Raw genomic sequence first — 14,807 nt, forward strand, 5'->3', positions numbered from 1 at the left:
ACGCTGACGCTGGCCATTGCTCCGTGCTCTGGTTGAGTGTGTGAGAGGCCCGTGCAGGGGAGAGCCCTGAAGGAAGAACAACTTGCTTTTCACTGTAGGAATATTCTTGAGAAATACAGCAATGCGAAAAGTGAGTGACAACATTTTCCTTTACTGAACAGCAGAAGACTTTCCCAAACTAGTTATTTATGGTCCTAAAGATGGTTTCCATTGCTGTTGCACAACCCTGCAGGCAGCTCTTCAGAGACGTTGCTCCCCTCGTGCTGTGGCTGCGGTTTGGAGTTGGCCCTGAGAGCCGAGTCACTCGGGCAGTGACAGATGCTTCTCTCTGCGAGCACTTGCTGAGCCCCTTGCAGGGCACCGCTGCCCAAACGAGAAAGCCACGGTAATGGGTCAGCACCGTGGGGGAGGCGGCATTTTTGTCTTGAGCGTCTCTAAACAAATACACATGTGGTATTTTGGTTAACACAGCAGCAGAATGGTGTGCTAGGGAGCCGCGGCTCTTGCGTGCGAGACTTGTATCCAGCTTGTGTCAGAGCAACGAAGGTTTGTTAACTCTGGCTGCCCTGGCTTGTAGCTCACTGTGTGGTTTGCAGCTGAATTTGGCGCAGATGACACTGCAGCTGCAGCCCACACAGCCCTGTTTCCAGATGTGCCGTGCTTTACCTTGCTCCCACCATTGGCCAAAACCAGGGAGGTCGCTGGACTTCTTTTCATGTGTTTTTTAGTGCGAGAAGATAGTCTCCAATGGAGGCTGGCAGCTTTCATCTTTAATCTGTCTGCTCCTGTGGTTGGAGCAGAAGGAGATTTTGTATCGTGTAGATTTTGTTCTGCTTTTTGTGTTGCAAAAATTTAGCTCTTTCTAGTCGTTCTTTGCTCCTGGTAACCTTTTATTTTCTTTTAGTTTAGGGATGCATTGGCCTAAATAGCAAATAAGAGTTTTTAATGTACATGCTATGTAGGCAGTTTTGAATTTGCAGTGCATGTGGGATAAAATTCCCTGATTATATAACCAGTGAAAATCCATATCTGAGCTTCTGGTTTTCCCAGAAATGCTACTTTGCTCTTTAGCAACATGAAACAGCTGAAGACTGCAGGGAGCCTAGTGCGCATCTGTCCTTGTGTCACACCCCGAACTGCTTGTGTTTGCTTAGCTGGGGGTTTGGAGGAGAGGGCGGATCTGTGCTGCCCACTTCTGCTCGTTTTTCAGTCAAGATGCTGGTGCTTAGGTGGACACTGAAATGGAGAGAAGCCCTGTGGCAGCCTGCACGCTTCTTTGATGCATTCATACCCTGCCTCTTCGCACCATCAGCACATCCAGTGGTGGGTCTCCACCTCAGCCATTTCCTTTCCTCACTTGCACGTGGCATTAGAAGGACACCTGGCACAAGCCGGGCTTTGTCTGCAGCCCTTGTTCCAGGTCCCCAGAGTGTGACATGCTGACTCTTCCTTCGCTGGTGTTAATTGCTCCCATGTCATCTACATGGAAAATTCCCAGGATTCTTTCTGCTCTGTATTTAGATGGGATTTATTTTGGTCTATCCCGCTTTCCCTTTAACTGTGCCATCACGGCCTAGGGCCAAGTCGCTGCTGCTCCCTTTGCGCTCTGCTCAGTCGGGGAAGCAGGCAGTCCCTGTAATGCACAGCCTTCACGCCCTGCCCAGAATACCTGCTCTCCGTGCAGTCCCATAATTCGCTGTGCTGCATGGAAAGCCAGGCCACCTTCTGCAGTCTCTGAGTGCTCTACTCTGCTGCGGCACATCCCTGTGGATCTGCAGTGGGGGAGTCCCGGCACTGGCAAGAGCAGCATCCCCATAATTTTATGTGGCCCTGTGCTGGCTGGTCCCTGTTGGCAGCCTCCAGACGTCATGATGTGTCCCCAGCAGTGTGCAGGGCTGGGCCACCCACCGCCGTTCCAGCACACCCGTGTCTGTCGTATGGGCAGCGTGCCCCAGGGTGGTGTGTGGGGGACTAAAGAGACAGTCTGTTGTCACAGGGTGGTCCTTGCTCCTGTGAAGTGAATCTGATTTTCGTGGTGGGAAGGTACCTGCCAGCTGCAGAATTCATCTTCTATTGCCAAAATGCTTATGGCCTGGCATGGGTAGCAGCCATGCCCCCGGCGCCGCCTCACTGTGGGGCAGTGGTCCATAGTGGCCTGTAGCACAGGTAGAATTGATAGAATCAGAGAACCATAGAACCTCAGAATGGTTTGGGCTGGAAGGGACCTTCAAAGATCACCTAGTCCAGCCCCCCCGCTACTCCCTAGATCAGGTTGCTCAATGGCCCATCCAACCTGACTGTGAACACTTCCAGTGATGGGGCATCCACAGCTTCTCTGGGCAACCTGTTCCAGTGTCTCACCACTCTCATGGTAAACAATTTCTTCCTTATGTCCCACCTAAATCTACCCTCTTTCAGTTTAAAACCGTTGTCCCTTGTCCTGTCACTACAGGCCCTGGTAAAAAGTCTTCCTCTGTCTTTCTTATAAGCCCCCTTCATATATTGAAAGGCCAGAATAAGGTCTTCTCAGAGCCTTCTCTTCTCCAGGCTGAACAACCCCAACTGTCTCAGCCTTTCTTCATAGGAGAGGTGTTCCAGCCCTCGGATCATTTTGGTGGCCCTCCTCTGGACCCACTCTAACAGGTCCATGTCTTTCCCGTGCTGGGGACCCCAGAGCTGGATGCAGTGCTCCAAGTGGGTCTCACGAGACCAGAGCAGGGGGGGATAATTCCCTCCCTCAGCCTGCTGGCCACAATGTTGTTGTGCCTGAGGGACAGGGGAGGGATATCTTGATGTGCTTCACACCCACCCTTGCTGCTGGCTGCTGGAACCAAGGAGGCAGGAGGAGCCACCAGCCTCTGGCAAGGGGGGTTGGAGGCAAGAGGATGCAATGACAGCTTTGCACAGAGGGAAGGCAGAACTGGTGTTGCAGGGCTGCTGTCACAGCAGCGTGGTACCGGGCGTGCCGCTGGGCTGATAGAGTCTGGCTGTTCTGGGGCCCGAGACTCAGGAATGCTGGAGGGGCTGTGTGGGGGCCGTAGGCAAACAAGGCTGTTGAGGGGGGGGCAGGTCCATCCTGCTGCCTGTGGCATTGAGACAGGGCAGGGTAGATGCAGCATCACTCAGCATGATTGATGAGAGTCCCTGGAAACTTCTTTTCAGCTTGTAACCTTCTGTACGAGGGGACAGGAGGTGCCTGCCATGCCACATCTAATGCTGGTCTGTTGTTGATACCATGTTCTTCTATCCACCTTCTTACTGCTGGCATTTTCCATTTGCTTTCTCATGAATATTTTGGACTGTTCACAGAAATATATCACTGAGAGCATTCTGACTTTTTTTGTACCCATTAGGTGATGTTATTCCACGTGTTACTTCCGAGCAGAGGATAGCTTTGATTTATAAGTCTGAGCTCCTCTTGTCCTTTCTGAGCCTGTGTGAGCCAATGCTTACCCATGGGCTCCTCCTTGAGATGTTTTGCTTCTTACTGAAACATCCAATAACCTCCTGAAACATCCAAGAGCATCCACATCCTGAATGTTCACTGCTTATCAAACTATCCTTCCATCAAATAAGCAAGTAGCAGGGACTGGGAATACGCATTTTCCATTCAGATCCTCACCTCTCTTACTGTTTTCACATACTTTCTCCACTGTCTCAGCTACAAAATTGTGGAGAAATTGTCATTACATTTCTGTTCCCCATATTTAAAGGAATGGATGCTTATATTAGATATTAATTCCTTATTAGCTGATTTGGTAGTCTGTTGATATGGTGTACCCAATATGGAAAGACTGAAGTCATCCAGCAAAGGCAGGACACTGGGTTGTGAGCAGTTAGAAGCATGGGTTTACCTGCAATATAAATGTGATGATTGGTTTTGACTGAGCTACAAGATGAGCATGTCAAGGGCTGATGGTAGGTTTAAGAGAGTTGAATTTTAGTAATTTTATTATTTTGCATGGCCTCCCACCAGAATTATTGAAAAACCCATCCCAGTCATGAGAGAAAGAACTAATACATGAGCTTAAGATGAATGGAAACGATAACTGAGGGATAGGAAAGCAAAGCAAAGGGCAGACCTCGGAGGGTGGGAAAGGCAGCATGTTCAGGGTATGGCCTTTGAAGTCAGCCCGTTTCAAAGCAGATACTGTAACTGGAAGTAGGGATGATAAAACACATCAGTGGCACTGGGAAGGCAATATACCATGCACTGAGGACACAAGAAGGTTGTAGAAGAAGCCACATGTAGAACCACTGAAACTTGGTAGAAACTTCTTTTCCCTTCTCTATGTGGGTATGCATAGATGGTGGCCTGGGCACGTTTCCTTGTTGGAGAACATCCTGGTGACTGAGGGAATGGGAGAAGTCTGGAAGCAGTCACAGCTGGGGCAGCCATGGGTAAGCAGTGGGCTGCAAAGAGGAGAGCTGGCAGCATGGCAGAGTGACCAGAAATGCCATGAGGGTTTGGAAGCTGTGAGGTATTGTGGGAACATGGTAGTCTTCTCATGCGGTGGTCCACTGGAGGGGTTGAGGTTGCACTAAGGGACTTTGTTCATTGTGTGGCACTCTTCAGCCGGTATCTGCCATGAAAATGTATTAAAATGTGGCTTACAAATTAACTAGGGCTTTCATAGTATTTCCTGTACCTGATAAGTTAGTATTTTACTGCAATTCAGGTCTCTCTATTATTGTTGTAGTCAAAACTCAATGAGACCCTGTTTCTTTTGACATTTTAATTATTACATTTTTAACAAAAGAAGGCAGAACTGAGGTTTGTCATAAAGATGACATGCAAAGCATAAAGATGTTTTGGTCTGGTTCTCCTCTCTGGATTTGCTCTTAAATGCAAATCACCTATGTCTGGCTTGATATTTTTTTCTACGGAAAACTTTTTGGATGTCTGAAGACCTTGTAACATCATAGTTGCCTTCAAGGGATGCCCAAAACCTTGTAAAGAAGAGCTGTTCTTAAAATGCATTGGTTTTAATACCTCCTGAGGTTTAGCAACCAGCAGACAGTTGGGAAGAAGAGTTCTGACAGACACTGCTAAACCTCAGTTCCTCAGGCTGGTGGATGAGAAGATGTTTATTCCAGTTCTTATGATTCCCTAGGGACAACTTCGCTGTAAAATCAGAGAAAGCAAGACTTTGTGTTAAAGAGATCCCAAAGTTAAACAAAACTAAATAAATATACAGTAACAATTATTTGAGCTGCTTGTACAAAAGGAAAAAAAAAAAAGGATTGGACTGTGCTGAATTGCTGTTTCAGATTATCTTTTACACTATACCTCTGTAAAATCAGTGTTTGATTCCTTAAGATGTTTCTCTGCTGGGGTTGGTTGTCTGTCCTAGCAACAAGTTTGCCTCTAGAGCTGTGCCAGGCTCTGCCCGGCGGGACGAACTCAGGCTGTTTTCCAAGTTTGCAGATGCTTCTCATTTATTCCTGCATGGCACAGTGTTTGACTGGTCCTTCTTCCCGTTTCAGCCTGAAAGGATAGATCCCAGCGCATCCAGGCAAGGCTATGATGTCCGCTCAGATGTCTGGAGCTTGGGAATTACATTGGTAAGTGAGTGGGGTTTAAACCCTCTGCTGCACGGTACTTCCCTGGTGGGTAGCCTTGGTGCGCTTTGCAGTGTGATGGAGTTGGTTTGTGTCAAACACGTGCCTGAAGCAAAGCCCAGCTCCGCTGCTGTGAAGCATTTGCATGTTGTGATTGAAGTGGGCACCTCCTGGCTCAGAAACAGTATAAATCACTTCAAGGCAGATGGCTCTCCTGAACACCGGAGAATACATTTAGCTGCAGCTATGTTTTGCAGAGAAAGAGATGTGAGCAGGGAAGAGGTGTTGGATCATAAATGAATTTTGTCTTAAAAATCTCAGATGAGAAGGGATGGTGAGTGTGGCGGTGCAGAACAGAGCATCCAGCCTCTGTAAATAAGCCTCTCACAGCCCTGGCATCTGGTGTACTCTGGCTGTGCAGAAGACTTAAGTTAATCCTGGATCCTGGTTGCTGATTCCGTTCTGGCCTAATCACACCACAGTACTGGTGCACACATTGATAAATTGAAAAGATCTTCCCTTCTCAAGGTGGTGAAGTAGCAGAGAAAGCAGAAGCAGTATGTATGAACCAGTAGCTTCTGTCTTCTCCACTGGCATTTTAAAATGCTCATATTCATTGTCTTGCGAGGAGCAGGGAGTTGGACTCAATGATCCTTATGGACCTTCCAACTTGAGATATTCTATGATTGTGTGATTCTCATTATCCATTTTCTCTAGTCGTTGTTAGGATGCTTGGGAAGGGACTGGAAGATTTTACTCTCTTACTTTAGAACACCTTAGTTAAGAGCATTGGTTCATTTTATAGTCCGTGGAGGAGACGACATTGTCAACATGAAAACATGGCATAGCCAGGATAAATCTGGAGGTGCTCCTAACGTAGGCAGCAGAACTTACCACTAGGTAAAACTTTCCCTCCTCTTCTCTCAGCTGGGTTTCATATAGGGAATGGGATGAAGAATCTCATCTTAGTCTTCCTTTTGGGGGGGTCAGGGTCCTTGCAGGCATTTTCTTACTCTGATTGAACTTACCTTGTGTAACCTGCCTGGTGCTGCTGCTGTCTCTCTGCAGTATGAGCTGGCCACAGGGCGATTCCCCTACCCCAAGTGGAACAGTGTGTTTGACCAGTTGACACAAGTAGTAAAAGGAGACCCACCGCAGCTGAGTAACTCAGAGGAAAGGGAGTTCTCCCCAAGTTTCATCAACTTCGTCAACTTGTGGTAAGTGTTTCCTACTGAAAGCATTTGGAGTTGACTTGCTTTGTCATTGCTGGGTATTTGATAAGGGTCGCATGCCATGCACTTCCTAGCTTAGTTTCACATTCCTGTGCCAACGTGAGGGTGAGGACCTTTCGCATTTCACTGGTTTGGAGGTGATGGAAGACTTGTCTGGGTGGGGGCTGAAGGGCAGACCTTTGGAAACTGCTCTTCAGGGAAGGGATGAGGAGAAAACCTCTGAGAGTCTGTGCTCAAGAGAAGCATGATAAGACCCACGGCAGGAGGTTTGCGTGACCAGGTAAAGGCCTGGCCTGTGCATCCTGTTCCTTGGGATGACACAGCCTTGGGACAGCCCTGCTGTTTGCCCTTTCTTCTGCGGGCAGAAGCCTGAGACACCTGGCACTATTGTCTCGTGACTGGGCAGAGGATCTGTGCTGGTCCTGCCTTTTGCTTGGGAAGTCCTGGACCCTTCCCACCCGGTTCTGCTCAGCACAGTGACTGTCAGGACCTGTAGCGGGTGGCTTGCTTGGTTGTTGGCTTCATGTCTTGTGTCAATCATATGTCCGCATCAAGACTAGAGATGGTTTTCTGTAGGGCAGGGCCTCTGCAGCGCAGTCAGCCTTGGATGGAGAGTGTGCAGTGTTTGCACAGGGGGGGCTTGGGGCAGTCCGTCTGCCTGCCACGTATGTGTGGTCCTGCTTAGGTTAAGGGCTGATTGTGAATTTTCTGATGAAGTATTCTATCAAAATGTGAAGGCTGGTCAGCATAATTACATTAACCTAATACCGAAGCACACAGGAGATCCATTGGTGTGACCTGTGTTCGTCTTCTGGGACCTTCTACCCTGGGCAGACCCAGGTGATGGCCATCCCCAGCACAGGGGTCTCCATCTCAGAGCTCTGTGATAGAGGAAAACTCGGCTCTAGATGATTTTAACTTTCAAGACATTTTGTTTCAGGGTTTTCCATCCACTGGAGATGTTTTTTGAGTTTGGATTTTACTCTCTTTCAGAATTAAGAATTTTTATGGAGGTCAGGTTCCACTTCCCAGCTGGCTGCAAGGAAGCCCTGGTTATTGTCTTTGGGCTGCAGAAAACAGAGCATCAAAACAGTTTGCTGCTCAAAAGAAGTTTCCATTTTTCAGTCAAAAACAGTGTAGTATTTGGTTAGAAAGTCGGAGTTGCTTTCCCCACATACAGTACAAACAATAGTTTGTTTCCCACATAGTTCTCTGCAGAGATGCCATATCATTATAGAGTTTGCAAAGCCAGGAGCTTGCTCTCCTGTCCTGTATGCGCTGGTGAGTTTGGCTCCAGATCACCCAACAGAGAAGCCCGCGTGGCATCTCTGCTGAACAGCAGCATCTTTGGCCCATGGGGCTGATTGGGTCAATTCATTTTTCCAGCCCATTTACCCCTCCCAGGGCCTGCTGCTCTGGAACAGCCACGATGCATAGAACATGGGGCAGTTTTCAGTCTAATTCTGTTTTTTGTTTAATCTGGTTTTGTAAATAATCTGACTTCTGCCTGGAATATTTATGACGTCTTCATAGCAACACTGTAATAAATATTTCTCTTAATAATCTTTAATTAAGTGCAAACAGTGAGTAATCTTTGGTGTTACTAAGCAGGCAGGTGAGTCTCCAAAAGGCTGGGCTTTTAGGTGATGGCATAGATCTCCTGGGCATTACCCTATAAATGTGAATCTGAAAATTTTCTATTTTTGTGCATTGAAGAGTCAGGAAAAATGTTGAAAGAGAGTCCTGCAGTGTTGATGCCTGTTCACCATGATAGATCAGTGAGGAAAGGATGTTTTCAATAATGTTAAAAAGTTTCTGGGATTTTTTTTTTTTGTTTGTTTTGTTTTGCTATTTGCATTGGTTCCCAACAGTGCTGTGAATGCCTGGGTGGAACATTTTTCCCCTTCAGCCCACCTCCCTGTGTTAGATGCTTATCTGAAGTCACACTCCTCCTGGAACTGCTTACAGTTAGTTACTCAGCTTTCTGCTCCAGAGTTTGCAAAGTATCCAAGCTCTGTGTTTGACTTTTGGGAGCCTCATGCTGGCAGCTGCAGAGCTAGCCGTGCTCGCAGGCAGAACCGCGAGCTCCTGAGGTCCGATGTGCCTGGGAAGGGGATCAGATGTTCCTGCAAAGGAGCCGTATGGCACCTGGTGCTGCAAACGGCCACTCCAGACACACAGCTTCATGTTGAGCTGGAAAAGAAATGAAAGATTTCTAGGACCGCTTTATGAAAGCGTGCATGGAAATTTCAGAGCAAAACTCGGTCTGCGTGATGAAGTTCTGACTAGTTGCCTTAAAGGTGTTGCGAGGAGCATATTTGAACCCCCAGACTCGCTGAGGTCAGAAAATGAATTGCTGTTGGGTAGCAAAGGCCTGAAGCGAGGATGTTTGTGCAGCAGCCGTGGGATTTCCTGCCCTCTCTGCCCCTGCACAGCTCTGCAGGCAGGTCACAGGACAGAGCAGTGCCCAGCGTGCAGCGTTAATTACCCTCTGCTCCTCCGAATAATTTGAGGCCACACTGTAGTAGTGCTGGACCTTGAGAAATGTCCAGCCAGAGCCTGTGGGGATGGAAATGCGGCTGTTGGGAATTAGTCTTGGCTCCCCTCCTTTGGGAAAGATGCTACATCTGCCCTTTCTCTTCCCAGTGGTGCAGCTGTGCCTCCCAGGGCAGGGGCTGCCCGTGCCGCTGTCGCCAAGCCCCGTCCCGCAGCCCCTCTGCCTCTGGTCCCCATCGCCTCTCCTGTCCCCCACCACGTCCCCCTGCTACAGGGGCTTTGGTGGCCTTTGCTGCCGCCTGCCATCCCCCTGCGCTGCGCTGGGGCCGGGCGGCTGGCAGCTGGTCCAGGTGCCAGAGGAGCCCCACAGGAGGGGACGCTGTCCCCCAGACTCCCGTGGGCAGCCATGTCACCTCTCCTGCCCCTTCCCAGCAGCTGTGGCCTGCTCACCACTGGATGTGCCACCCGTGCCAGGGATGAGCCGGGAGGGCCCGGGAGCCCAGACTTGGCCCCGCAGAGTGCTTTGGCCGTCTGCTGTCTGCTATAGCCCTGGCCCCTGCCTGCACATGCCAAGAGGTTGGGGTGGTGCCTGTGTCCCCCATCTGTGCCCTGGCAGGCAGCGCTGGCTCTCCTTTGCCTCTGCACCCCACTGCCCGATGGATGGAGGGCGGGCCAGTTGCTGCTGCTTAAAAGGTGTGGTTATGCTGCAGTCAAACCCGTTTCCGTACGGAGGCAGCAGCACTCGGGATGGTGTTCTGGTTGCAGATCCCTTGGGCTCTGTCCCCAGCAGGATTTGTCAGTGGCCATGCTTGCTGTTCACCCATGTGGGGAGAGAGGGAGGGAGTCACAGAATCACAGAATCACTAAGGTTGGAAAAGACCTGTGAGATCATCAAGTCCAACCATCAACCAAAAAACACCACCATGCCCATTAAACCATGTCCTACAATGCCACGTCCACACGTTTCGTCAATACCTCCAGTGATGGTGACTCCACCACTTCCCTGGGCAGTTTATTCCAGTGTGTCACCACTCTCTCAGTAAAGAAATTTTTCTTAATATCCAGCCTGAACCTCCCCTGGCGCAGCTTGAGGCCATTTCCTCTTCTCCTGTCACTCATCACTTGGGAGTAGAGGCCAACACCCCCCTCCCCACAACCCCCTTTCAGGTAGTTGTAGAGAGCGATAAGGTCTCCCCTCAGCCTCCTCTTTTCCAGACTGAACAGCCTCAGGTCTCTCAACTGATCCTCATCAGACTTGTGCTCCAGACCCCTCACCAGCTCTGTTGCCCTTCTCTGGACACGCTCCAGCACCTCAGTGTCCTTCTTGTAGTGAGGGGCCCAAAACTGAACACAGCATTCGAGGTGCGGCCTCACCAGAGCTGAGTACAGAGGCACGATCACCTCCCTGCTCCTGCTGGCCACACCATTTCTGATACAGGCCAGGATGCCGTTGGCCTTCTTGGCCACCTGGGCACACTGTTGGCTCATCTTCAGCCAGCTGTCGACCAACACCCCCAGGTCCTTTTCTGCAGCGTGGCTTTCCAGCCACTCTTCCCCAAGCCTGTAGCGTTGCATGGGGTTGTTGTGGCCAAAGTGCAGGACCCGGCACTTGGCCTTATTGAACTTCATACAATTGGCCTCGGCCCATCGATCCAGCCTGTCCAGATCCCTCTGCAGTCCCTGTGGTCAGTCACAGCACAAGGGTGGTTTTTCCAGAAAACAAAAGGCAGTGAGTCCCACTGCGACAGCAGTGGATTCAACATCGTGTGCTGTAAAAATTTGCATTTGATGTCTGTAACAATTTCCCCAACCCCACCTTGTCCTAATTCTCTTTCTGCTTTCTTTAGCCTTACCAAGGACGAGTCCAAAAGGCCAAAGTATAAAGAGCTTCTGGTGAGTGCAAAGCGTGGCTGCCCACGCCGGCCGTCACAGCTCTGCCGGTCACACTGCGGGGCTGGGTTGCACATCCAAGGTCTCTCCTTGTCTTCTCGGGCCATCAAGGCAGGGTGTTCAGCTCCACAACCTGAGGAAGACCACCACCTCCATGCCACTGTCTCTGGCCTGCGGTCATGGCGATGGCCGAGATCATTAGTGTCTGTACATAAACCAAGGAGATCAGCATGGGGGGAAACACCCTGTCGCAGCAGATCGGTGATCCCTGAAGTGGGCAGGCTCGGGCAGAAGCATGCTGGGTGTGCCACGTAAATACTGCCTTTGCTTGAGCTCCTGCTACCATGCAGGAGCCCTGTGGACTTGCTGGCCAGCACTGTCACATGTAAATGCCTCCAAAGCACAGGCCACACAGCGAGGTTGGGAGTGCTCAGGCAAAAGTGAGATGTGAAAGAGCACAGATCTGGAGTAAGACACCAGCAGAGCCTGTCTGTGGTGGGGAGTCCTAAAGAAGGGAATGCAGCAATGCTTTTGGGTTGGATAAGTCACACATGCCAACCATGCACCAGGGCATCTGGAAGCCACCTCTTCAGGGGATGTGTGAAACCATGCCCTGGGTCCCTGATGGTGGTGGTGTGGTACAAAGGAGTTTGCCTGCTGTCCTGGCCCAGAGAGTCACTGTGTCGTTACTTTCCAGCTGCTCTGAGCTGGGTCCAGCCAGTACAGTCTCCTGGGCAAAGCAGAGGGTCAGGGTTCAGGAGAACTGGGTTTGGGTCCTGTTTGACCTCCACAAGCCATGTCTCCCTGTCACTGCTGTCTCCCCATTACTGACAAGGCTGATGATGAAACCTCTCTTGAAAGTATTTCACTACATGTCCATGCTACAAAGGAGCCTGGTGCTGCTAATACTGCACCCTCGCTGCCTCCCGCCTAGCAGTTCCTGACGCTCCTGGAGTCCTGTCCCACCTCTGTACTGCATGTTTAAGCTATGGATTCCCTGTATGTAAAAGCCATGGACCAGGCTATGTCCTGTTGCCCTACAGCCACAACCAAGCCCTGTGTACTTGGATCAGGCAAACCCACACGCTAAGCTTTTATCTGGGGTAGCCAGCATGTGTCAGAAGGGAGAACGTAACCTTGTTGTTTTTTTTTTCTGATTCCAGAAACATCCCTTCATCCTGATGTATGAGGAACGCACAGTGGATGTTGCATGCTATGTTTGTAAAATCCTGGATCAAATGCCAGCAACTCCCAGCTCTCCAATGTACGTCGATTGATATTGCTGCTACATCAAACTCTAGAAAAAGGGCTGAGAGAAAACAAGCTGTAAAGAATTTTCATCACATATTGCAGTGTTTTTAATGCTCGCCCAGACACCATGTGCAATAATATTGGTGTTATTTCCATCCTGTCTGTATACTGTTGTCACATATAAAGTGCATCCCTGTAATACCTGATCACACAGTGTTAGTGCTGGTCAAAGAGAGACCTCGTCTTGCTCTTTTGTGGACATATTCATGAAATGTGGAAATAAGTACATTTATTTGTTGACCGTGATTGGATAGCACCTAAAATTCATTTCTAGACTCAAAACTTGGAGACTTCTCAGCAGCTACTGGAAAGATTTTTCTCTCAAACTCTTCCAATTGTTGTTTCAAGTAATAATAAAAAGCAAACAAACAAAAGTTAGGCGTTGTCTGTCTGAACATTAAGAGACTTTGCCTGGAGGGAGAAGAACGTGCTTAACCAACATGATGCTTTGCCTTCTGGAGCTAGAAAGGCAAAGGAGAATTTTATTCTTCACAAAGTGCAATAGATTTACTGCTATGAAATTCTGTTGCTTTACAGTCGCAGTGTACTTTCTGGGGACAGTGTGCTCAGCTGAACTTCCTGTTAAAGAGAGATCATGTTAAATATAGTGAATATGTCTTTACCAAAAATATGTTGCGTTGAAAGAGGCTAACATTAAACTATTCAGAGATGGGACATAATGTATTCTTTCTCCTTTTACCAAGCCACCCACTCTTCACTCTTAACTAGGTGTCCTGTAAATTGTTACCCGGTAGGATAAGACCTTTGACCTGAAGAATTATTAAACTACTCGATTGAATTTAACCTGCTTGTGACCTGATTTATAGCTGCACAGTGCTCACCACCAGCTGGCTTTGCTTTGACTTCGACAAGTGCCATTCATAAAATCTGCAGCTGTTTTAATGAGCCACAAATGAATGTGATTTCTAGCCAATGTTTCTTACGTTCTTCACTGTCCCCAGCCCTGATGCTAGCGCCTTTTCACTGACCCCAAGACCAGCCTGGCAGCGCTGCCACCACCCAGTCCAGTGTCCCTCACAAGACCAAACCTCAGCGCTTCCTTCTTGCCATTGCAAGCAGGATGGCGGGGATGTCCCCCCACCGCGCTGGGGCTCTGTGCCCACCCCGCTGCTTCAAATGCCCCACTGCTGCAAATGTCACGCTCTGCTTAGCTTGCTGGAGACCTTCTTCACCACCTTCTGGGCATATTTAACCTCTTTTGTGACCCTCCATAGCTCTTGTTACTGCACCCTAGAGCAAACCTCACTGAGATTGTTTGGTGCAGATAGAGGTGAGGTGGAGATGAAGGAGTGTTTTAACGTCTTGTGGGCTTTTAGCTGACCCAGCAAAGCCATGCAAGCTGTCATCTTCCAGCCCACTGCTGAGCAAAAAAGCACATCAGTCTTTTTTTTTTAAATTGGCATATTTTTCAAAGTTTAATTTTTCCTGAAAACATTTTTTTTTCAAAACATTGCTGTTTTCAGGCATTTAGTACCATACCAGGGATAAAATGGAGGCTGCAAGGTCTCTGATTTTCCATTTTGAGTTGTCTAGTTTAGGCACTTGGTAGGACTTCATCAATGTTAGAGCAACTTACTGTCAAAGCTCTGCGGCAAAACCGGACCCAGGATGCAGAGGGCTAGAGATGCAATGGGAGTGAAAACACAGCAGTACTGGCAGGATTCCCAAGGAAGGGGCTTCCCACGTCAAACCAATGCCACCAAGTGCAAACTGGGCTGATGCGGGAGCACTGGAGACCAGCACATCCCTGCTCCAGCTGCTTGGTTGGGAAAGGAGAGAGTCAAGGCCGTGCTCGTGTGGACACCTGGTGTTTCTCCAGCCACAGAGGTGACACCCTTGCGTAAGGCTTGCAGCACTGCACATCTCCCGCTCAGCTGTCGGAGCTGGTCCCTCTGGCACCGAGGCTGACACCGATGTGATCCCTTGGGGCGCAGTGTGCCCAGCCGGGCAGGGAGGTGCAGTCCTCCTGCCCTTCCTGGATTATGTTCCTCCAGGGCTGCTGGTCAGGCGAGGCAGTCACTAAAGTCTTCCCAAAATGGACAAGGCAGAGCTTTCTGGAGTAACTAGTAATTCCCAACAGCTCTGATTAATCACGTGGAAGGATCAGTTGAACAAGATACATAGTGTATCTAAAGCGGTAATTCTCCCCCCAGCCCCGTAGCCTCAGAAAACTCGGCTTTTCTCAGGCTTGGCAAATCCCCGCAGCTGTGATTCATCTCACCAGCCTTCAGCCACTCGTAACGGGACCTCGGGCGCACCAGGTCTCACGGGGTGCTGGCTGGGGGGACTAAAGAG

At 49.4% G+C, this 14,807-nt stretch overlaps 1 protein-coding gene across 2 annotated transcripts in view; it reads left to right on the plus strand.

The window, feature by feature from the left end:
- MAP2K4 (mitogen-activated protein kinase kinase 4) overlaps nt 1-13,311 on the plus strand; it is a 105,400-nt gene extending 92,089 nt beyond the window's left edge. For both annotated transcript variants that reach the window (XM_059828128.1, XM_059828127.1), the window contains 4 exons: nt 5,488-5,565; nt 6,631-6,779; nt 11,138-11,183; nt 12,344-13,311. In XM_059828128.1, coding sequence (XP_059684111.1) covers nt 5,488-5,565; nt 6,631-6,779; nt 11,138-11,183; nt 12,344-12,457 — 387 coding nt within the window. In that variant the 3' untranslated portion in view covers nt 12,458-13,311. The remainder of the gene's footprint in view (nt 1-5,487; nt 5,566-6,630; nt 6,780-11,137; nt 11,184-12,343) is intronic.
- Nucleotides 13,312-14,807: the final 1,496 nt, after the last annotated feature.

This window comes from Gavia stellata, chromosome 22 (assembly GCF_030936135.1).
Source record: "Gavia stellata isolate bGavSte3 chromosome 22, bGavSte3.hap2, whole genome shotgun sequence".
Taxonomy (NCBI): domain Eukaryota; kingdom Metazoa; phylum Chordata; class Aves; order Gaviiformes; family Gaviidae; genus Gavia; species Gavia stellata.